The following is a 23,940-nucleotide window of genomic DNA, read 5'->3' on the forward strand; positions in this document are numbered from 1 at the left end:
GCTACAGCAATGATAACAAGCTACTTTTTTTTTTCCTGAAAAAAATTGAAAAATTCTTGGTTTTTGCAGTGTATTGCGGGATTTTTCTAGGTAGCAACCATTTTCGCAATTAAGACAGCCTTCAAAATGGCTGATTTCCTGATCAAGACAGTTAACCGAATCCCCCACTTAAAACTGTGATTGATCATCTGCAATGTTAATCAAATCTGTTCACTGTAAAACCATACCCACAGACACTCTGGTGAAGTCTGACTAGCAAGACTAGCATTGGTGCTAATTTTAAAATGATGCAATAATACAATTGGGTCATACAGATAACCCGATCTAGCACAATATCTACTAAACCTACAAGCAGAAAAGGATTGGCAATGATACAAAAATCCATAATTGTTTTGTCTAGAGAGCCTGGAGACTAAAGTAAAACCTATATTAAGTCAGATTATTGCATTATCATGTCTTCATCTGTGGCAGTTATCTGTTGCCATGACCGTCCTAAGTGCTAACAGTAAATGGTTCAAACAGGAAATTGTTCCTCATTTATCAGGAGACAGTGGGCCAGATGTGGGTTGCTCAGTGAGCAGCTTGTGTGCACAGTGTGCTGTGAATGCTTTTGGAGGCATAGTAATTCTATATGGAGAAGGATTTAGCTTGGTTTAAGCATTTTTAGAACATTTTCTGAGTAAACCACAATATAATCAAAGGCAGCTAGTATAAATGAGCTATTAAAAGCCTCTCATCTTACACACATAAGATGAGACTTCAAGACTTCAATATAAGGTTTAAATGTTGGAATCTACATTAGATTCATTGCCATTATCAAATGTCTTAAAGCGGATTATTTAGGCACAGAATGGTATAAAGAAACAAGGTATAAAGAAGCGAGGTATAAATAAGTGAATCTGGGGCTGAATTCCATCTTGGCCAGATTGTGGATGTAGTCACGCAGTCCATCAGTGACTGTCAAGTCCTTTTGTGCTGTCATAAGGTGCATCTGAAATGAATCCATGGGTACAATGAATGTGAACAAAGTGGATTGTTAACTCTGTCATCTTTTTTCCCCAATATGCCTTTGCAGCACACTAGAATATTTTTTGTGTTTGAATGAAAGTCTAATAGTTTCAATTGCACCTTTTGATATAATGGATCGCTCAGCTCCAATCATGTAATTGTTTAGCTAAAATTAGATTTTAACCAACTTGTCTATAATAGTGACCAGCCGTCACTGCATAGTAGTAGTACTGTGCAAGCCTTATGCTAAAGCGTTCACACATACAGTGACTCAAGGTGACTGGAGTCCATTTATTGTCAATGAGAGTAACTGTTGCCGATGAAATGTCGGGTGTCCAGTGACACAAAAAAGACTTGAGAGAATAACTTTATGCAAATACAGAGCGACTTGGTGCAGTTACTACAAACTGGAGTGAAGACAGTAGAGCATTTTATGATCTGCACTACTTGTCCTTCTATTCACACTGGTGAATTTTATACACAAACAACAATCTCCATCTACAACATTTCATTTTTAGCGGGAAGGCAATTGATTTGTTGTCAGTTGGAATGCCACAAACTGATAAGCGTTATTATTACCGTGGCAACCAGTAGTAGGAACGCCTACTGATGACTTCATTGCACAGCGACGGGTGACTGCATGTGTGAACTGCATGTGAAGATTTAAGACAAATGTAAGGACTTCTGTTAAGTACAGATGCTTAAAACACATTTTGAAAATAAATAAATTAATTAATAAAAAGAAGTACAAAGATACAGTAGGTCCATCTCATCGGTTGCTGAACTCCTGATTCTCTGTGATGCTAAAATTAGATCTTTCTAGGTAGGAGATAAATGTTTTGGACCATCTGCTATACAGTATGTAATACATTAGCTGGCCACATAAACCTGCAGGCTAAAGTCTCATCTGTTATTTATGTGTTTGTGTATATGGTTGCATTTTCCTCCACACTGTTTGGAGTAAGCAATTTTTATTTTTTATTTTTTTAAAATGAGTTGTTTCACTATGGTTCTGTCATTTGATGTTGCATGAAAAATGAATAAAAAAAAAAAAATCAAAAAATTAAATTTACAAAATAATAAATTTAGTTTTTAGCAAATATTTTAATGCTTAATTAACTTGTACCAATGTACTTTTTTCATAATTTATAACATTTTTAACTTTTTAATTCATTTTTTTCTTAACCAAGATATCTATCAAATGGCTTTTTTAAACACCCGACTGAATCTTCATTTAAATGGCTGCTTCGTGTCCATGTCGGCTATATTTAGCTGATTCTTGCACAAATGAGGAAAAACAAGCTACCGTTTTTTCACTATTCATTTTCGAAATTTTGAAAGTAGTGACAGGATGTGCAGTTTCATGAATAATTATTTGCTGAATGTTTCCAAGCTAGTAATTGTTTGCGTGATAGATGTGCCAACATTGGCAGCAAAGTGCAGGAAAAATGACACCACTCAAGTGAAGTGCTGAGGCATGCAGAACCATTTTTTTTTTTACCGCAAATAACATGACTTCTGCTCTAGAGATGTGTTTTGTTTTCCTAAAATGTTTGGGATTATTAAGGTTTTTGTTATACTGGGAGCCTTCGGTTGGGTTGCCAGTTAAAATCGATAGGTTTGTTGGGGATAAGTGCGTATTTGGTGACTTTATTAAAGCAGACTGATTTCGCTTTTATGATACATTGATAAAGTTGTAGTGTCATGTGTTTCTGGAAAACGTCAAATTGCCTGTTCTTGTGCACCAGTTTTTATCAGTCCCACAGCGAAATATCTGAGCGCTGTGACATCACTGAGCTTTTCAGAGCCAGAAGTAGTCAGTGAATGAAAAATAGTTTGTCACTTTAAGTTGTTTTAAGCAGTTCAAGAAAGCAAAATCCTCTTGAGCCCTGTCATACATATCACGCAAATATAATATAACCTGCAGTTGGTCATTTGCAGTGTCACTCACTTGTGAAAGCTTGTGATTAGTGGCCATTAGGAGTAAAGAAAATTACTAGACTGTCTAGTGATAACTAGAACTCTGGCTTCTGTCTCAGTATACCTCTTACTAAGAAAGGTACTTCAGAATTATGTAGGATAAATACTACTTACGGACATGCCATGTCTGCATTTGTGCCGTTCAGTGCCACTAAAATCTATTCATACCTAAGAAAATGACACTGAGGCTTGAGTGGCTGTGAGACAGCATTAGTTCTGGGTCACTGGTGATGATGACATAGCCACCAGGCCAAGAGACAGAAGGTAATATTTCCCTTTATTTTTATTTTTTCCCTTATCATATAGCTGAGACCAAGATTTGTTTCAAGTATTACCATGGAGTGAGCGGGGCACTGAGAGCCACCACCCCCTGTGTTACTGTGAGAAACCCATCTGCTATTGTAAGTACACACACACACACACATACATACATGACTGTGGTTGACCGTGACCCTTATAAAACAGCAATGATGTCACACAGGTCAATGAGGCTAGTGAGCTTGTGGCTAAAGAAAGAAATCTACAAAGTGCTAACAAGATATGCTTCCAGATCTTTACAGAAATCAAATGGGTTCTACTTTCTATAAAAGTGTCGTAGTTTACTCATAGCTTTTGATTATAGTCTTTGATTTTAATTTTTGCTTCTTTTTTAAAACATAATTTTTATTCTGGCTGTTTAACCCTAGAAATAAATCTTCTATTATTATAGACACAGCATCAAAAAGCATAGAGAATATTTTCCATCACAAAGAATCACAAAGATTTACATATCCAGACACATCATGACTCCTTCATATGTATCTATTGACTTGTGTATATTGACTATACTGGGATTGTGTATTAGGGACAATTTCATATGAAAAACGAATTCTCAAATGTTATACAAAGGTAAGTCTTTCCGTTGAATAAATATACTTTATTTCAGTCTATACTGTGTTTGTTGGGAGTTCCTATTGCATCCACTTTCTCATTATGCATTTTAATAGCTACGAGTATTATTTTAATCAGATATTTAGTTTTTCCCCCACTGCTTCAACGGTGGTAAAGGTATGATCATGGTATATGGTATACTGTATTTCATCATGCAGTATATCGTCTGTAACTTTTCTCCATCCCAATAATTCTCCCAATCAGTCTATGAAATTGGTATACTGTATTCTTTCTTATTTTTAAGTAATTGATGAGCAGCTTTTAATCTTGCCATGGGAGTCACAGTACAGTGACTTCTGTGCCAGTCCCAAGCCCGGATAAATAGAGAGAGTTGCGTCAGGAAGGGCATCCGGCGTAAAACATTGCCAAATTTAACCATGCGAATCGTTAAGTACTTGGGGTCAACAGTCCAGGGTAATGGAGAGTGTGGGAAAGACATAAAGAAGAGAGTGCAGGAAGGTTGGAATGGGTGGAGAAAGGTGTCAGGAGTTCTGTGTGATAGAAAAATATCAGTGAGAATCAAGGGGAAGGTGATACAAGACAGTGGTGAGATCGGCCATGCTGTATGGTTTAGAGACAGTGTCACTGAGGAAGAGACAGGAGTCAGAGCTGGAGGTAGCAGAGCTGAAGATGTTGATTTTCTTTGGGAGTGAAGAGGTTGGACAGGTTTAGGAACGAGTACATCAGAGGGACAGCTCATGTTGGACGTTTGGGAGTTTGGAAGTTAGGGAGGCCAGATTAAGATGGTTTGGACATGTTCAGAGGAGGGAGAGTGAGTATATTGGTAGGAGAATGTTGGACATGGAGCTGCCAGGCAGGAGACAAAGAGGAAGGCCAAAGAGGAGGTATATGGGTGTAATAAATGAGGATATGAAGCTAGTTGGTGCAAGTGTTGAGGATGCAGAAGATAGTGATAGGTGGAGAGAGATGATTTTCTGGGCCGACCTCTGAAGGGAAAAGCCGAAAGAACAAGATGAGCAGCTTTTGGTTATTAGTAAACTTTGATATATTCTCGATATATATTATAAGATCAACTTATTACCTCTCAGTCTGGATTCTTAATCATGCTTTTGACAGAAAGAAAGTTAAACCAAATCAGAGATTAAAAGTTGTTGTTCTTCATTCAGCTGCTCCCTTCGTAGTCACCACAGCAGATTATCTGGTCTGCATATTTTGCATAGGTTTTACACCAGATACCTCTCCTGATGCAACCCTCTCCAGTATTGGGACCAGTACTGAGAGTTAACACCTCAGTAGTTAGGTTAGTTCCCTGGCTGGGCGAAGAGCCTGCCGCTGGACCACCAGAGGAGAGAGATTAACAAAATCATTACAATTTTTATTCCAAAACTGTAAGAAGCTGTGCATAAAAAGATCACTTATCCACTTATCCATGGTGAAAATAGCAGAGAAAGTCTATACATCATGTCCTGTAGTGTGGTTTCCACCAGTTTGTGTGACTTTTGCAGCATTCACATCTATGATAAAGATGCTGATATCATAGGCTCACAAGTCAGGCTACTTGTTGTGGCTAAAGAGTCTGGTATTTTCTCCTCACTCAAACATGCCAATAAACGGCAACTTTTACATAAGGGGCAGGCTGACATTGAAAATGTTAACAGTGTTTGAAATCTTCTAATGCATTGTTGAAAGAACTGCATGTCACACGTCTAAGTGGGCAGAAAAAAAAAAACTTCAGAGGATATTTCTTTATTGCATCAGCAATAAAGACCTACTACCCTTTTGGTCATTAAAGACACTGTGATACTTGCCTTTTTGTTGTTTTTTATTTTCTTTATCTTGGCTGTGACTCATGATTATGTGATAACAGGGAACAAAATATTCCGCTACTGAAGCCATGAGCAGTTTAGTGAGTATTTCCTTTCAGGTAATATCTGTTACTGTTTTGTAGAGGTGACACACACACACATAGAAAACAATACACTCATAGACTCTACTCTCTCTCTCTCTCTCTCTCTCTCTCTCTTACACATACACACTCACACACACACACACACACCAAGGACAGAAGAGACAGGGCAACAGAGGCTCTCCTACAAAAGTCCAAGCCTTCTACAAACTTATAATATACACATTTACACACATGGAGTCCTGATGGCATCAACCTTTTTTTAACAGGCATCTTGTTCCAGAGCCCTCATTGTGGCTTGATGAAAGCTTGCTTTCCTGTATGCATGGGAGTATGTATACAAGGATTTGCTTATCAGATTGTAGCCGTCAAGATTGTGAAGCTGGTGGATAGATAACGGTTCAAAAAGCTGTCAGATCTGAAACCAATCCAAAAGACGTGTTTGCATGAATCTTATCTCAATATGCCATGTTCTACCCCAACGCAGTTCTAGCAGTTTACTGTTTGAATGAGATGGATATTAGATGTATTCACTATAGTCCACTTCATGTGCCAAGTTTGGGATTAATGGTTAGATATATGCTTAGATATATGATTATCTAGGCTCATGAAGTAAGCAGAACAATTACAAATAGATTTGCAAGGCATAGAGTGCAATTTTCTGTACCACGTATCCTGCACAGGGTCACGGAGCCTGGAGCCCTATGCCAGGGCACAAGGCGGGGGACACCATGGACAGGGTGTCAACCCATTCAAGGGCACTCACACACCCATTCACACACTGTGGACAATTTAGAGATCCTAGTCACTAAATCCAAAACCCATGAGGTGTGAGGCAAACATGCTAAGCCAACATGCCAACACACTGAAAATCGTTAGGATATAACGATAGACTTTCCCTCATGTTGATAATACTTGTTAGGTATAAGATTTTATCCTCAAGTCTAATATCACAAGCAGCTATCCCTGTGTCAGATGCTCCATGTGCAGAACACCTGCGAGTCTGAGACTACCTTTGGTAAAAACCCAATTCGTGATGGGCTGTTTTTGTCGCAGGCTGTGTCAGCTTATATTGTCACTTCATAATTGATAGATTGAATTCTCTGAAAAATGTTGCACACGGTTCCTAGTTTGCTGCCTTTAGGGCAGCTGTCCATTGTTCCGTCTATAAGATTAATGTGTCACCTTTTATTTGTCATGCTGACCCTCCCTGTTTTTCTCTCTCCCGGCTTACAATGCTTCTCGGTCCCTAAATTAGATTAGAAAGTGGAGTGGTTTTAAAAGTCATGGCAATCAATCACCGCATGTCCAGTTTTGTCCTCAGTTAGTACCTGGCATGTTGATTCGGACTCCATCATTTCCCATTCTAAACTTCATTCACACACTTCTTTTGCTCCCTGAAGCATAAATAGTCAAGACATTGTCCTTTCAATATCATTAGCCCTGGTTAGCATCCAGCTGAGAAGAGTTTCCGGAGATAGAGTTACTGTAGCCCACTGCTATTGTGCTGCCGCCACCCCAGGAAATGCTGAGCACCCCTGAACTTGATCCCTGTGCCCTTTCTGGGAGCGGCATTTAAAAATAACTGCTGGCGGAAGCACGCACAGAAAGGCCAGGTGTGAAAGAGAAAGCGAGTGCCTGGATGACAGGCAAATGGACTGCACACTTCTCCATCTAAACACATGCACCCCATTTATACACTGTCTCCAGTGCTGAGTCTGGTGCAGGCTGAATTCGGGCTGATGTCGCCCAGTCAGATCGAAGGCAGGAGAAGGAGGAGGAAGAGGAGCGAGTGCTCCGTCACCTGGATGCCTGACTGGGTGAAGGTACATTATCCTGTCACTGTTATAACACTGGCTTAGAGGGGTGGAGGCTTGAGGATGTGGATGTCCAGTAGAGGGGCAAGGTTCAGGTAAGACAGCAGCTTTCGTGCAGGTTTTTGCGTGTGATCTGAACAGACTTTGATGAGAATGGTGAATCGATAAAGAGCCACTTTCAGCCTGCTCTCTGATGTCTCTCTGCTTGGGTGTGTGTTCATTTGCCAGGCTGCTACTTCTGAGGTGATCAATGCACCCAATGTGTTATTGTTATAATTATCTAGAAGTATTATTAATATAATTGTAGCAAGCTGGTCTTATATTATTGACAGTTTAATTGATGGTCACATGACTCTTACATTTGTTGTGTGTAGTTGCCATTGTTTTTGTGTAAACCTGTGTACTTTCTACCAAGACACTTTGCATAAAAGGGAATCTAATTATCTCATCGATGTATTATTCAGATGCAAAGCAGAAGAAAAAGAAAACAACCATTTTCATCTGGTTAATTCTTGCATTGTTGGTTTGTTGTGCAGCTTGGTCTCATTCTTGAAAGCTGATCAGGTTAATCAGGTTGCTTTTAACTATGTGTATGGAAATGCAAGATCTGCATTTCCTGTGTCCATTCGGCATGTTTATTGAGCAGGTCCGAAAACAATTACCGTAATGAGTGTGTATCCTGCAGTACTGTAAAGGGTAGGGATGATATGCTGCAATGTGATGGACATTTTCTGGACATTTTCTACATAACACTGATACCTGAAGCCGATTCTTACACAGCCCATATTGCACTAATTGCACAATATTATTTATTCACAATAGCCATACTGCTCTGTCGCTGGTCCATATGCATTTTTTTTTTTTTTGCATTAAAATTCCTATTAGGGTTGGTGTTTGAATATTTTTAAGTCTAACAGAGCCTTCCAAACTATTAAAATGTCCATGTTGTGTACCAATATACTGCATATTATGGATTACTAAATACTATTTAAGAGACAACTCATGACAACAGTTGCGATGACTATTAAGTTTTCATTTTTAAGAAGAAACTATAGAGTTTGTTCACAACATGTGCATGCTATCCTGAAAATTTCCCAGAAATAGATGGCATGAGACAGCAAAACATTTCAGAGGTGGATTATGAAAAACAGACAGAGATGTTTTTGCTTTGAAACTAGCAAGTAGAAGTGCACACGTAATCATGTGTAAAATGTACACCAGGGCTTTTTTTTTGTTATTGTATTTCCATTACATTTTAGGGATGGATGAATAGATAGATGGATAGACGGATGGAAGGCACTTACAGTCTCGAGCTAAAAATAATATTTTGAGTGTGTTCCATTCACTCCTCGCATGTGGTTCCACTCAGTGCATTTGTTTTCTATTTTTTTTCTGAATACTGTCAGGAAAAAAAAAAAAAACAGTTTTCAGCATCACCACTCTGCCCTTTCAGCAAATAGGAAGAAATTGCTTCTGAGAAAGAGGTGTGTTTTGGGTGTCTGTCTCCGGCACACGCCGCCTGTGCCTTATCTCAGTGTAAGCACATTCAGGCAGTATTGTTCTTTTTGTCCTTAAGGATCAAATGACTGAGGCTTTGATGATGCTGCTGACAGGACACAGCAGAGTAGCCTTTCTTTCCTGAAGGTGATTCAATGATTCAGTGCTGCTCCAAGTTGTTGTTTGAGGATGACAATGAGGGTGATGATGATGATGATGATCAACATTTGCATCTTCCTTTATAAAGGCGGAGTTTCTGAGCAGTTATGAACATAAAGGCTATTGTTCCTGGTTTTAATAAGCTAGAAAAAAATCAGTTGCCCTAAGGAGATGTATATTAATAAGAATGGGACTGTGTGTACTCCCAGAGTGTGTCTTTGCCTGAATGTGATCTTTTATAGTCATGGAATATGTATGAGGTGAGCAGATGAAGGTGGCTGTGTTTGTATTGCTGCGTATGTGAGACATGATGTATGCACCAGGAAAGAGCCTTTCTCCCTGAGCAGCTCTGAAATCAGTTAGGGAAAAAAATTGAAGTTCATGATAAGCGTGAACAAGCATCAGTGTACCTCAGGTCATCTTCTAAACCCATGCTCTGGTTGGTAAATAGATGTATATTTATGTATGATGTCCAAGATGTGCTGACTCACCTCTGCATTTGGATTTATCCATCATACAGCAAGGCCTGCTTTTCTTTCTTCCTTTTTTTCTCACGCCGTCACTCACTAAACCCCCCACCCCCCACCACCCTCTTTCCATCTCAGTGCATGTCTAGATTGGAAATCAGCACCACACAAGCAGACACAAGCTCGTTGCAGCAACAGTAACAGACGCTCATTGTTAGTCCTCAGTTCGGACGGCTCTTGAACAATTACGCACAACACAGCTGAGCTCAGATTTAAGCTGCATGTGCTTCGACTGGACTAAAGTGCTGCCACTGGATCTATGATTTTCACTTGACTGTGGGCATAAATAGTAGGAAAATTTGTCTTCTCATTATCTTTCCTTCACAGTGAGTGAGAGCAGAACACCTCTTCACTGTGAAGGCAGTGCTATAATAACATGCCTGTTATTACTAATTGGTGAGAATTTGTTTTGAAATGTCTTAAGATGACAAAGGGGCTTTCTTATTTTCTAGAAAATAAAAATAAAATTCAAACCGTAAAATTCGTATCGGCATACTTGTACTGTATTTAGTGAATCCGGTGCTAATTTGATAAGTTAATGAAATTTTTATTATACTTGAGAGACTCACAGAAATTACAGAAAGGTGCCTCATTCGGAGAAACTATTACAGTACTTACAGTGGTGCTTAATAGGAGAGAAACAGTCGAGTGAAAATGATCAGGTTTTGCTGTTAGTTCCAAAGACTCAGCTTAGATAATTGGCCATCTGCAAGATAAGAAGCATGATGGAGTGGTGATGGTGGTGTTAGCATGAAAAGTGAAGCTTTGGAAACTAATCCATGTTTGAGCAGTTTATACTGATGAAGAGGTGAGAGCTGAATGGACAAAAAGACTAAAGTGCTGCTGCAGCAGTCTCTTTAGGTAGCGAGAGCTAAATCTCACTTGTGCCACTATCAGCAGTAGTAAACAATTAACCATCATGTCAACTCAGAATTTATTATGAAGATAATTATGGACTTTTTCCTTTAATACAGGACAGTTTATACCAAAATCTATTGTATCCTGGTGACTTATTATCATTATCTTGGCGATTCCATTTTATCATTATGATTTACACCGCATCATTCAACTGGTCATCTATCCCCAATCTGCCACATCAGCTTAATTCTGTTTCAGTGAGTTCAACAGACGCTGTTTATCTCTTATCGAACTGATTCTATGGCTGGGATTTCAGGCTCCAGCAGATTATTTTAATCTGTCTCTTCATTTGAGTAATCTGTTAAAAGTCTGGTGTTGCTGTGCATCTGTGTCATGTGGGGAAAGTCTTCTCTGTTTGATGGTCAATAGAACAGGATTTGCATTTCATTTTGGTGCCAGTGGGCCAAACACCTGCTCTTCTTTCAGCATGTTTGCTCTAATTTCCCCCTCAGTGCTTACTGAGCTTTTATATCTCTTGGAGGCTTTTTTGTATGGTGGTTTGTACAAGGGCTATCAACAGCTTTCAAGAGGATTTGGGGAGGATAGCATCTTGTCCATTTTGCATGTTTTCTTTAATGAATGTGTAATTTTCTGTGCAAAAGGAACAGGGTGTACAGGCTGCAAAGTACAGGGAGGTGGCAATGCAAATAGATTAATTTAGCCCCTGTAACATGATTATTAATGCTACTTAAACATTAGGAATGGCAAACATGTGTTCAAATTAAAGTGACAGTATTAAAGTTGCGTAAATACATTGCTGACGATAATACAAAAAACGTGAAGAGACTTTTGTTGTACAAAATTTACCCCCCAGAGTCCCTCTAAGATCGGAGATCACAATTAGGAGGCATATTAATATAATATTTAATAAGAGTTTTAAGTTTCCTCTACCTACAGCAATGCCACTTAGGCAGCTGTTCTTTGTAAACTACGATACACTAAATTGTCCATAATACATCTATAGTACACACACACAAAAGGTTGCAGTCGTCATACAGGCTCTTAGAAATAAAGCCCTTAGTCTAGTAAATACCAGTATATTAACATAAATCAATTTATTTTGCTTCAGTCTTCTGAACACAAACTAATTCTAGTGTGACATTTTTATTATTTGAAGTTCCAAAAATGTGTAGACCTGGCCAGACCCTGTCCATGAGTTTGTCCATTAGAGTTAAAATTCAGTTTCTCCATCATGAGCACACTACTCTCTGAGACTGTCTTGTCCATGTTATTCCTGAAAACCGGACCTGTGCAGGAGTAATGAATAATGTAAGGTACCCATCTACAGCCAACCTGCCAGAATGGCGTATTAGCACTGTAGCGTAGAAGAGGAATAATGGAGAGAAAGTGGATGGTGGGAAAGTGCCAAGAGTCTTCAAAATAGCCTGCCTGAGTCTGATCCTTTCCTCACACACACCTCACTGCTTCTTTATTATTTGATCAGCTGTCTTAATACTTTCAGTTCTTTTCAGTTTATATTTAATATCTGTGCCTTAGTGCAAGTTAAGCCAGACTTTGAAAAAGAAATAAAGGAGTTTTTTCTTTCTCTTGGTCTGTCTTTCTACATTTAGGTCTTGAAGCCTGTGATGACTCAGGATGTCACGCAGAGTCTCGGCAACAGGAGGCTCATCAGCTTCTCCCTGTCAGGTAGGTTGACAGTAAAGATTCACACCTTTTATTTACCAGTTGTGAAAAGTATTTTTGTTAAACATGAATTAAAAATGAATCATAATTGAGGTAATAAGCCATGTAGATCAGTGGTAACATTAGAAACCAAGAGAGAGAGAGAGAGAGAGAGAGAGAGAGAGAGAGAGAGAGAGATGTCTGAGTCAATATGTCTGAGGCATAATGTGCAAAAAAACAAAAAAACAATGAAATCAGTCCAGCAATTATCAGTACACAGGAAATATTGGCAAACACAGGCAAAGGAATAACGACAACAAGGCAAAGGTCATACTTTTGAGAAGGCAGCCAAGAATAAAAACACTCAGAGCTCTACAAAGGATGATTGGCAAGATTTCGCAAATTTGTGGTTTTAGACACATATGAGTTAGGAAACAGTAAGAGAACTAGATTAGCACTGAGGAGATGCTCGTTGCTGGGAAAGGGTAGCACTTAGAGCTGATGTGACACCACTTTTACATTTCAATATGCTCAGAGTGTTACCGTTACTGAGTGTTAAATATGATAATAGACTCTTTTTTTTTCACACCTGCCCTGCTTCAGTAGTTGGCTTGAAGCTTGTGCATACTCTCCCACATGAAAACACTCTGAGCTAATATTAGACAGTTTACTCTTGGGTTTTTAATGTATTTACATGCTTTTGGATGCATACAATGCAAGCCTCGGCATATAATTAAGTTGTCTTATGTGAATCTGATATTAGATACAGATTTTACTGATAAACGTTCAGAACACTATTCATTACTGTTAGATTTGTATCAATTTACAGTCCCTCTAGGATTTTGTGGAGTTATTTATTTATTTATTGTTTGTGATTCGTCTGGCACAAATTGCTCAATTTAGCGTATTTTTTCCAAATTTGCAATGCCACTTGCAAAGCTTTTTGTGCTTTTTTTTGCCAAATACGACTTGAATTGATGAAACTGCAACTCTTCTTTTAAAACTCTTACCAGTGAAGACACGTATGTAATTACTTTCAATGATAGACACGTGAATAAAAGAAGGGCATCACACGGAGAGTCTTGGCCCAAATCTGTGGAAAAAGCGTGTTAACTGAGGGAAAATCACAGAGAATATCGTGGAGTTTGCTTGACTTTGCGTTCATTTCTGCGCTCGCTAAATCCTGGAGCTACTGAACTTACAGTAATTTTAGCATAAGTTGGCCTGTGTAAATTTCAATTTTCAACAAATTGATAACAAATAACAAAGATATTTGTAGCCTGTGCAGTAGTACTTTAGTTATAGGAAGAGATCCTGTTGTTTTATTTGCTCCTCCAAAGAATGTTTGAAGGTAGTAAAATAGAATTAAATGGTGACAGTACTTTAAAATAGGAATTGATGGACATAAAACATGGCTTGTGAACATGTGTTTATGCCTTTAAAGACGATAAAGTATCTTTGTAGATCCCTGCAACGTCATTACCCTGTCAGAGAGAAACCTATACAGTGTTGAGGAAAATTGTGTCAAGAACGAAAATAGCTATTTCACACTTCAATACTTCATCATACATCTAATCCAATATCCATACCAAAGAGTAGAGTGTAAACCCCTTGTGTCTGTAATGCCCAGAGATATGCAGCAAATTATTCATACTTTCTGCCACATGGCTGCCAAAATCACCACTATGAAGGCATGAGATGAGATGCTTAGCACCTGGTGTACATATGCCAATGTTTCAAAACAATGACACAGTGCCACATGGACACAAACACAGACACACACACACACACACACATCTAATTGACAGTATGTGATTTGTCTGTGGAGAGGTGCCATGACATTAATGAGGTTTTGTGAGACTTTAGGAATGTTTAAAGTTCTTAATTTGTCAGATATATACAACACACGTGATGTACTGAAATGTTTTTTTCTTTAGTTCCTCGAACAGATCCAACAACAAACGAACTAAGGACATAAACACACATGGAACACAATAGAATATAATGAACATATAATTAAATGTATTAGACACTAGAGAAATGTGAATAAACTGTTAAATAGTACCGTGTACACAGTGTATGTGGGCTGAAGGCTGTTAAAGAATTGAAATGAATTATACTCGCTTTGTGATTCTGCTTAGTGCGTAGGCGCGAATTTTCTGTAACAATACAAATCTGACATATAGCGCTAGCAGCAGGCTTAATTCCAGGTTATAGTGTTTTAATCCGTTAGTCCACATATATTAGCGTTTCTATAGTAACTGATTCACAAGAACCTGTAGTGAAAAATATCATCAGTTTACTTAAAAACTTCAAATTGTAATTTTTATGGAAGGGGTCTCCAGTGTAAGAGTTCTCAGTTTTTCCACCATGGAAAAATTTTAAGGAGAGAAAGCTTTTCGATACCGTCTCAAGTTGCAATTTTCATATTATTAATTTCAATAGGGAGAACAAAAGAGGATGGTGAGGCAACAATGGTTTATAAATGCTGGGACATAAATGATAACAGGAACTTACTTGTTTTGTGGATGTTCCACAATATTACATTAAAAGAAAAAATACAAAATATGTTTTAGTTTATACGTTAAAAATTGTAGTGTTTGCAAATTGTTGTGTTATAAAAGAAGATGTATAAAATGTCAGGACATGCTGTTATGGATAAATAATCAACTTTGGAAATTTGGAATTATTGTGATAGATCCAACTTCTTATAGCTGTTATAATGTAAGTAATATCATGGACATGTTTATTATTTTGGTGGCCTATAATTATAAAGAGATGAAAATTTTGATATAATGACTCCTTGTTATACGTTTTTAAAATTCAGCAGCACTAAGTTAATGCATATTAAACTTTTATCATCTAATTGTTTTATACAGCTAAATTCATCCTAAATATTTGTAAATTGTCCAAGAGAAGTGAAATAGAATGAATAGAAATTGGTACGTGCCCCTAGTAAAAAAGTACTACTCCTCACCCATATAGTGTCACTCTGCATGGAGCTTGAGAGTCATCCTTGCTTTAAAAGCTTCTTAGCTGTCTTATATTTAATTCATAGTCACTTCTCCTGCCCTGGGTAACAAGGCCACTTTAACATGCTGCTACATACACTATATATATATATATACATACACACAGAGGATTAGCGGATTAGAGAGGGCACTGATGTTCCCCAGCCAATTCAGAGTTGATCAATCTGCACTGATCCTTAGCAGAGCAGGACACAAGTGGCTCTTTTGACACAAATCTTGAGTAATCTCTTAATACACTAGACATGGCCAAAATAAAAACAACAGCCACAACCTAAACTTTCTGTTCCAGCATGACTGCGTACCAGTGAACAAAGCAAGGTCCATAAAGTGCACTGGTGTGCAGTCATGTTGGAGCACATAGGGGTCATCCCCAAACTGTTCCCACAAAGTTGGGAGCATGAAATTGTCTAACATGTCTTAGTATGCTGAAGCATTACGAGTTCCTGTCACTGGAACTAAGGGGCAAAGCCCAACCCTTGAAACACAACACCTGAATTCAACGATTTGGAGGGGTGTCCCAAAACTTTTGGGAATATAGTGTATATTGTAGGCAGAAAAACTTAATATCACTTAAAACCCAGTTTATCTATTTAGTTCTTTGCTATAAAAGTACCAGTTGTCCTAGAATAAAAATAAAAATAATAATTTCAGGAGCTTAGGGCCTGAGCCAAACCCCTGAAAAACATCACCTGAATTCAGTGAAGGGTGTCCTTCACTATTTATATAGTGTACCTAAACTCATCATCTATAAGAAACCATATCCAACGCTGCCTATGGTTGGCTGTGTCTAAAAGCTCGCTACCTGAGTGTAATTTCCTCACACAGTGAACATTTAGATAAAGTTAATGCATAGATCTGTACATACCATAGAGAAACGGACTTAATCGATTCGTTTGTAATGAATACTGTGTATCAAAACGCCCACAATGTCTGAACATCTAAAAGGCTTTTATTTCCTTTCCTTTTCATTTCTGATGATAATCAGATTTTAAAATGCATAAACTTCACTTGTGATTGAGATTCATGCAAAAGAGAAACGTGTAATAGAAACAATTTTTGGCGCTTTTGATTTCCATGCATGTACAGACGAAGAAAAGATGAAGAAGATAATCAAGGTCCCTTGAAGTGTGCTTCAGTCACATCAAGTTACATTAACTGTATGTTAAATATTAAAATGAAACTCAGCCACACTCCACACTCTAAAGTGTCTAAAGTGGTTTCCGGGAAGGGCCGGTGGTGATGCAGGTTTTTATTCCAACAAAGCAGAAACCACACCTGAGTCTACTGAACGCCAAGCTCAACTGATTAAACAGGTTGGAATGAAAACTTGCACCCACACCGGCCCTTTGCCAAAAACGATTGGTCTAAAACATTTGGCCTGACTCCCTCTTTGTGTGTACCTTTCTTTAACTTGCATATGGAGAGAGTAATTAACTATTACTTTGTTATTTTTATGTTCACTTGAGTTCGAACAGGGACAAAAAATATCTGCTTAAATGATATTAAATCCTGGTCACATACGCTCTATAGAATCACATATACTACAATTAGAATTTAAGATCTAAAGTATTTTTCAGACGCAAAGGAAAAGGTACTCATCCAAGTTGCCAGTTACGATATAAAGAAAGAACCATTTACACATACTTATCATCTCATGTTCTTTGGTTACTGTCAGATATCCAAGCAGTGGGTCTGAAGAAGGGGATGTTCTTCAATCCTGATCCATATTTGAAGATCGCCATCCACCCTGGAAAGCACAGCATCTTCCCTGCTCTCCCCCACCACGGTCAAGAGAAGAGATCCAGCATTATCTGCAACACCATCAACCCCATCTGGAAGAGAGAGGTCAGTCCTCATCTCATTTCTCTACTCCACTAAAACCATGTGAAACACACAATATACTGCACACACACACAGATTACTGGAAGCTATAACAGCAGTTTGGGTTATATGATGAAACAACACCATACAGTCTGAATAATTTGTCGAGATATTTGGATTTTCAAACAGTGTTTGTGTCTTGTATGTTAGTACACTTGTTTTACAGTGCACTGAGCCTTGACACCAGAGTTTTTTATTCCTGCTTTGTTGTCTGTGATTGTGTTATCCTTTCAACTATCAAATCTAAAGTGCTGCTTTCTGACAGTTCAGATATTTCGTTCATCTGGTTATGTATTCTAACACAGCGCAGTTTCCCTATAGGAAGAATAAAAAGGAGGGAATGACAGTAGAGAATAGATCATTAGATATAATGCTGGTATGGCTAACTAACTCCTATGTAGATTATGCAAACCGGTATCTCTTAAATCTAAGACACTAAGAAGTCTCTTTTCTTTTTCACTGGAACTTTAGCTGACATACTTGTTTTACACACTTGCACCCACAGCAGCAGTGTTTTTTAAAAGGAGTCATGTTTCACATGTCTCTCATCCGGTACCCATAGGATTACACGTAAAGCGTGTACTTTCCAAGCGTGAAAGCAGCCTCATGGGTGTATGACATGAGCTAGCTACACTCTTACCTACACAGCTGCATAAAACTGTGAAGTAAGCCTCTTGTCAATTTCCTATTGTTAGATCAGTTTTAGACATATTTGTGACTTTACCATGGTAGCTATCAATACGTCCTAGTTCCAGCTGTTTCTCTGCTAGGTTTTCTCAGAATATAGGTCGATATCTTGGAAACTGCAAATTTGTTAAACCAAAGACAGTCAGAGGTGAATATCTGAGAATATTCTAAAGACAAAATCTTTTGAAACTATCTATCTATCTATCTATCTATCTATCTATCTATCTATCTATCTATCTATCTATCTATCTATCTATCTATCTATCTATCTATCTGCCTTATTTAAAGTAAATGCAGAAATTTATGGCACACTCAGAATCCTTTCTTTCTTTCTAATGTGAATATGTTTGTAGGGCTAGAAGTGTGTGTGTGTGTGTGTGTGTGTGATTTCTTACATTCTGTGGATTATACCTGTCTCAGCTCTGTTAAGAATTTAATTATTTGATTTGTTGCATCACATACAATGATTTATATTCCGTTTTACATTTGCTGTAAATGTGTAGTTATTTGTTTAGACTTCTCTGTCCTCATTAGATGCTCAGGACTCATAAGTGGATCGAGACTTCTATCACATCCACCTCCAACATGCTTTTCCAATTAGTTTTACTCTAGCAATCGAGTAATTTATAGTACATACTTGGAAAGCTTCCTAAAAATGAAATAAGTGAACAATAAGCTAGGAGTTTAGAGAGTTAACTCCCAAAATAGATTTCCAGCAGCCCGAGAGTCTTAACCATCCATGAAATATACAACTTATAGTGTTAGGCAGCCATCAGCACATCATGAGTGTGAAATATGGCTTCATCTCAGACTCAGTGCATGGCTGATCATGTAGAAATCCCCCACAGTGTGGCATGTGATCTCGAGACTGATGCTACTCTCAGAGATAATGGAGCCATTATGAGTCTTGGGAACGCCAGTGACTTGAGCATAACCTGATGTGCACAGCCACTGGGGATTTACTCACAGTACTTTTTTAGTTAAAGCTGATACAGTGTATTGTTTCACATTGACCATGGCTAATGCACAAACTGAAGTGATATATGTGAAAGATAAAATCGAATATCTATCAATAGCTCAGCGATGAAACTATGCTAGGAGTTGAGCAATGAATTAGATCATGAGGTCTCGACAAGGGCAGTGTAAGACAAATTATTCAGAGCACATATAAAGGAACAACAGGGAGTTGCATTCACATGGGCAATGTGCGACTGGATACTGAATACTGAAGTCAATAATGAATTTTCAAAAATGGTAAACGGTAAAGTAACCAACATTCAGTTATGCCATCTGTCCTTTTAAGTAATACTTTCTTTGTACATTATGTTCTTATTCAATCTACTTTTGCAAAGATAAGTCATATGAAAAGCTTAAAACTGCAAGATAAATGAAAGAAACAGTCCATTACATTTGCATTTCCAAAACATGAACAACTGGTCCATTGTCCTCAGTAGCCCTTCTACTGCCACCTTGCAATAAATAGTGCAAACTAAAAATATGAGTGATAAAGAATATAATTCACCTTCTCTTTCACAAGATTTCACACACACCTTCTCAGTTACTCAGATAATGTGTTCAGCCAGAAGCTGGCTGAAAAAAATGCACCCAAATGGAGAAATCTACTGTGAAACAACTGTGTGGATATGGACTTAGATTTAGATTTCCACTGAGGTGACAAAACTCCCTGAGATGACAGGAAAACACCTTGAGAGGAACCAGACTCGAAAGGAGAAGGCTATGTTTTTCTACTGAATTGAAGTCAGAGCACATGGTCAGCCATGATACAGCGGAGAGGGTTAAAAGCCTTGCTCAATGCCAGCTTGGCTGTACTGGAGCTTGAACCACAGACCTTCTGATACGTAACCCACATTTAGCCCCCTCTGCCCTTCCTTGCCGGTGTGATAGCAGCTTTGCAAATTCTTTATAGAAAATTGCTTCTTTTCATATGAAACCGTATACAGTACTTATGGGGTGTTCTTTCATTTCTCTTTTGTTTCTGCTCCTTTCCTGTCTACATGTGTTTAACTCTCAGTCCCTCTGGGTGGGGAAAGTGTGGGGGGGAAGGGAAGCTATATGCTCGAATGTGGAGATTGCAGCAAAGTGTGACTGTGATGCAGTTAAACAGATCTCCTCTATGGTAGGCCGTTAATCGTATTTCCTCTCTCACCAGCGATTGATTGGACTGAGCTTGCACTCCTAAATGTTGCTGCCTCCTCCTCTTTTCTTTCCTGCCGGCCAATACAGTGATCAAAAGCAGGAAGCACATAGGTGCTCTAATCGACCCCCTGCACTGCTATCCGTGTGCCATCCTTACACCTAAATCTAATCTAACCTCAATAACAATAAGGTAAAATTTTAGGTTTTTTCTTTCTTTGTTTTAAGTAAAAGCTGCTGTTTCTGGAAAAAAAAAAATACCATTCTTTTGGAGACAATTGGTCCCCACTAAGGTATAAACACGCACACACACACACACACACAACCACACACACACAAGGCAAGGTTATTCTTGAATGATGCAATTTCCATCACTTGCAGATAATGCCCCTGATTGAATATTAATTTTATCATCAATTCTGCTAGGCAGCAGGAACAATATCAAGGTGTGTTATACTAAAAAACAGAGGTTAGTGGATATTCTATAATGAATTTGTCACATAAAAACGAATTAGGGCTCATTAGTAGAGGATTGCTGTTCTGTGCAGAAAGGGCATATTCAACAGATCTCACTGTTGCCTCACTGTTTCATCATCCAATTTTCAACAGTTTTGAATAATACATTGAATAGGCACAGTTAGGTACATTTCTCTGCAACATGCTTTTTACCACCATCCATTTATCAATAATCAATAAAAAATTTAAATGCTTAATTTAAGCATTTAAGCATGGAAGTGCCACCAAGAGATTGCAGAAAACTTGCACACATTCATGCTTTATTCACATTAAGCTCCAATTTACCAGAGCCAGCATGTTCATTACATGTACAGATTTACCAGGATGTGTTTGGAGAACTTGTAAAGCAGACCCTTAAACTCTAGGTTAATGTTTATTGTCAGAACTAATATGATGAAACTATATCACTAGACATTTCTTCCTATTTTAAACAGGTAACTTTATATGACAAGGACTGGTCTATACTGCTTAATCTGGTTAATAGGACAACTTTTTGCCATTCCCAAAAATTATAGCCACGTTTCAAAGAATCCCACATAAACTTTTTTATCTTCTGGGAAACCTAATTTGATCTGAGTGTATAATAAGCAGACGAGAGTGTGATTCTCAGCGCCAATCCATTTATATCTTCCCTCTTAATGGCCCAACCCACCACTTTCTATGGAATCTCTCTAGATGAATTGAGAGTTGAGTGCTGTGATCTAACATTGATTAGTTTGCCTGGAAGCATCAGAAAAAAACTATGTTTTTAAGTTGTTTAATTAGGGATATGATTGTGCTATTTGACAAAAAATAGTTAACTCCTGTCCATTTAAGACATGTATAGCTTATGAATGGAATGGAACTCTGTAAACTCTTAGAAAAAAAATTGATTAGAATTTTTTTAATGGAGCTAAAAGTATGTGGACAACTGACCATCACACCCATATGTGACACTTCCCCAAACTTCCACCATAAAGTTTAAAGCACACAATTTTCTCGAATGTTTTTTGTATTCTGTTGCATCAAGGTTTCCTTTCACTGGAAAGGCCAGAACATGTTCCAGGATGACAAAGGAGAGATCCATGAAGACGTGTTTTGCCAAGATTAGTGTGGAAGAACTTGATTATCCTACACAGAGCCCTGACCTAAACCCTTCTGAACATCTTTGGGATGCACTGGAACTATGGCTGCACTAGGCCTCCTTGTCCACTGTTAACTCTTATGGCTGACTAGATCCAAAATCTAGTTTAAAGCCTTCCCAGGAGAGTGATTGCTGTTGTGCACCAAGCTCAATATTAATGCCCATGGTTTTGGAATGCGATGTTTATTACTCATGTGTTCACATAGTTTTGGCCATGTAGTGTATGTAAAATCCTACAACAGAGTGCCACATCACAATAGAGTTTCCTATCAGACAGGATTTCAACTAAACTTTTTCGGAAGTTAAGAAGACTTAATTATCCAATTAAACTACTAAAGAACTCATGAACAAAACTTGTTTTTTTACAGGGTCAGAATTCATTTGAAATAGAGAACATCAGGGCTGTAGCTACTGTATGAAAGTGGACAAGTTGCTAAAAACTTTTTTTAATCTCCTAAAACAGGTCACACTAATTGTTAGTGGCCTGACTGTACAGTTTCGAGAAGCAATATGCTGGTTCACTGGAGCCATTTGATTTCCCTATATGTACCGTAGTCTACTCCTTGAACATTATGCAACACTAGAGGATGCAGTTATATTATTAATATCCATGGTTTTACTTAATCTGATTAATCTCTAATAGGCGATTTTATACCACAGTTAATTCTGACACACTATTACACTATATTTTAATAACAGACTTTATTTTAATAGCAAAAACTTACACTTGCAAGGACTTGCAGTATATGATAGACACTCCAACTATATATCCATAAACTGATTAAAAAATAATTTAAATACTGATATGATGACGTTTTGTTAGGAGATGTTTATTTGTCATTTTTCAAAGAGGTATCCAGTGTCAGTGCTTTATAACATTTTCATTTAAAAATGTAAGTTTTCTTCACCATACGGGATGTTATTATTATTAACATGATAAAGAAAAAAAAAGAGAAAATTCGAGGCTGACATGCTTAAAAATCTGTTTTCCAGTTGTTCAACAACATTAACTGTAACTATAAATGGAGAAAAAGTAAAATAAATAAATGAATAGTTTCCAAATTGCTGTGATATAAGAAGAATGTCACACTTCTTGATATGCTATTTTTGGAAATAATCATTTTCTCCTCTTGCCTTGGGCTGCACCCTACCCACCTTGTCATTGATTATTTTCCTAGAACAACATGTCCCATTTTCCAGTCATAACTTTACAATATGTCACAAAAAATATTGCATATGCAGTTCTTCTAGTTTTTGCAAGGTTAAACCATAAATGCTTACAGAACATAAGAAAGCTATAGCTAATATTTAAGTGCACAACTTACATTTATTTAGTTTTGGCTCTAAAATTTGTTTGGCCACATTTTAAAATCCTTCTTATACAGTACATACACTTTATCACAAGGAAAACATTCTGTCTGCAGAATATCCTAATCTTTGCCTGCTATGCTGCTTATTAATCAATGCTAACTGCTGACAGGCTACAGAAGAATAGTTTGCTTATTGAACACTGAACACCTTTTTATATATTTGTTGCGATGTTATTAAAGCAATATTAATCTATCTTTATAATATTGGCTAATATGCCTAGTTATTTGACATTAAATCGGTAAGTTCACACTCAGCCTTGCTCTCAAACACGGAGACTCAAAGCACCACATGGGAACCCATCCACCTCACCATAGCCTTAGGCAGTGGCCTACACATCCTAATGGATGAGCCAGTGCTACTTTTCAACACCTTACAGCAGTTACTTTCTGGTTAATTGTTAAAGGAAAATAAGCTGCTATCAGCTTGTCTTTCTTTTACTGCTGTTCTTTAGAGAGCATCATTACTCCAGCTTTCCACATGGCCCCAGGGTGAAAGAATGCAGTGTTTTCAGGAGAGATTATTGCATTCCCCTTCTGCTAAAAATGTCTCAGGATCTATAATAAACGGTAACCCTATCTGGATGACCTACAGTATTTTTAAGCATTGATTGGGAATTATTGTGACAGCCCAAGGCTAGCCTGACATAATATCTAACTTTTGTCCCCTGATAAGGAATTTGAGAGCCATTAAGCAGCCCCGGTGTTGCTTTGTTGAGACTGATTTCAGTTAGGACAGACTCTTAAATTTTATTTTCTCCCCAATATCAGTTTTACAGAAGTTTTTTCATATATTTTAATTATTTAAAGTGTAGTGTTAATTTTTAAATACAGAAAGGCTGAATTACATACCT

At 37.8% G+C, this 23,940-nt stretch overlaps 1 protein-coding gene across 7 annotated transcripts in view; it reads left to right on the forward strand.

The window, feature by feature from the left end:
* LOC131361698 (E3 ubiquitin-protein ligase HECW1) overlaps window positions 1–23,940 on the forward strand; it is a 77,212-nt gene that overhangs the window by 15,109 nt on the left and 38,163 nt on the right. For 6 of the 7 annotated variants that reach the window (XM_058403178.1, XM_058403215.1, XM_058403188.1 and 3 more), the window contains 3 exons: window positions 3,295–3,389; window positions 12,275–12,350; window positions 17,034–17,203. In XM_058403178.1, the coding sequence (XP_058259161.1) occupies window positions 3,295–3,389; window positions 12,275–12,350; window positions 17,034–17,203 (341 nt within the window). Of the gene's footprint in view, window positions 1–3,294; window positions 3,390–9,915; window positions 10,075–12,274; window positions 12,351–17,033; window positions 17,204–23,940 lie in introns of those variants that run through there. The other variant, XM_058403223.1, reaches the window with a different exon arrangement.

This window comes from Hemibagrus wyckioides, linkage group LG01 (assembly GCF_019097595.1).
Source record: "Hemibagrus wyckioides isolate EC202008001 linkage group LG01, SWU_Hwy_1.0, whole genome shotgun sequence".
In the NCBI taxonomy this organism is placed as follows: domain Eukaryota; kingdom Metazoa; phylum Chordata; class Actinopteri; order Siluriformes; family Bagridae; genus Hemibagrus; species Hemibagrus wyckioides.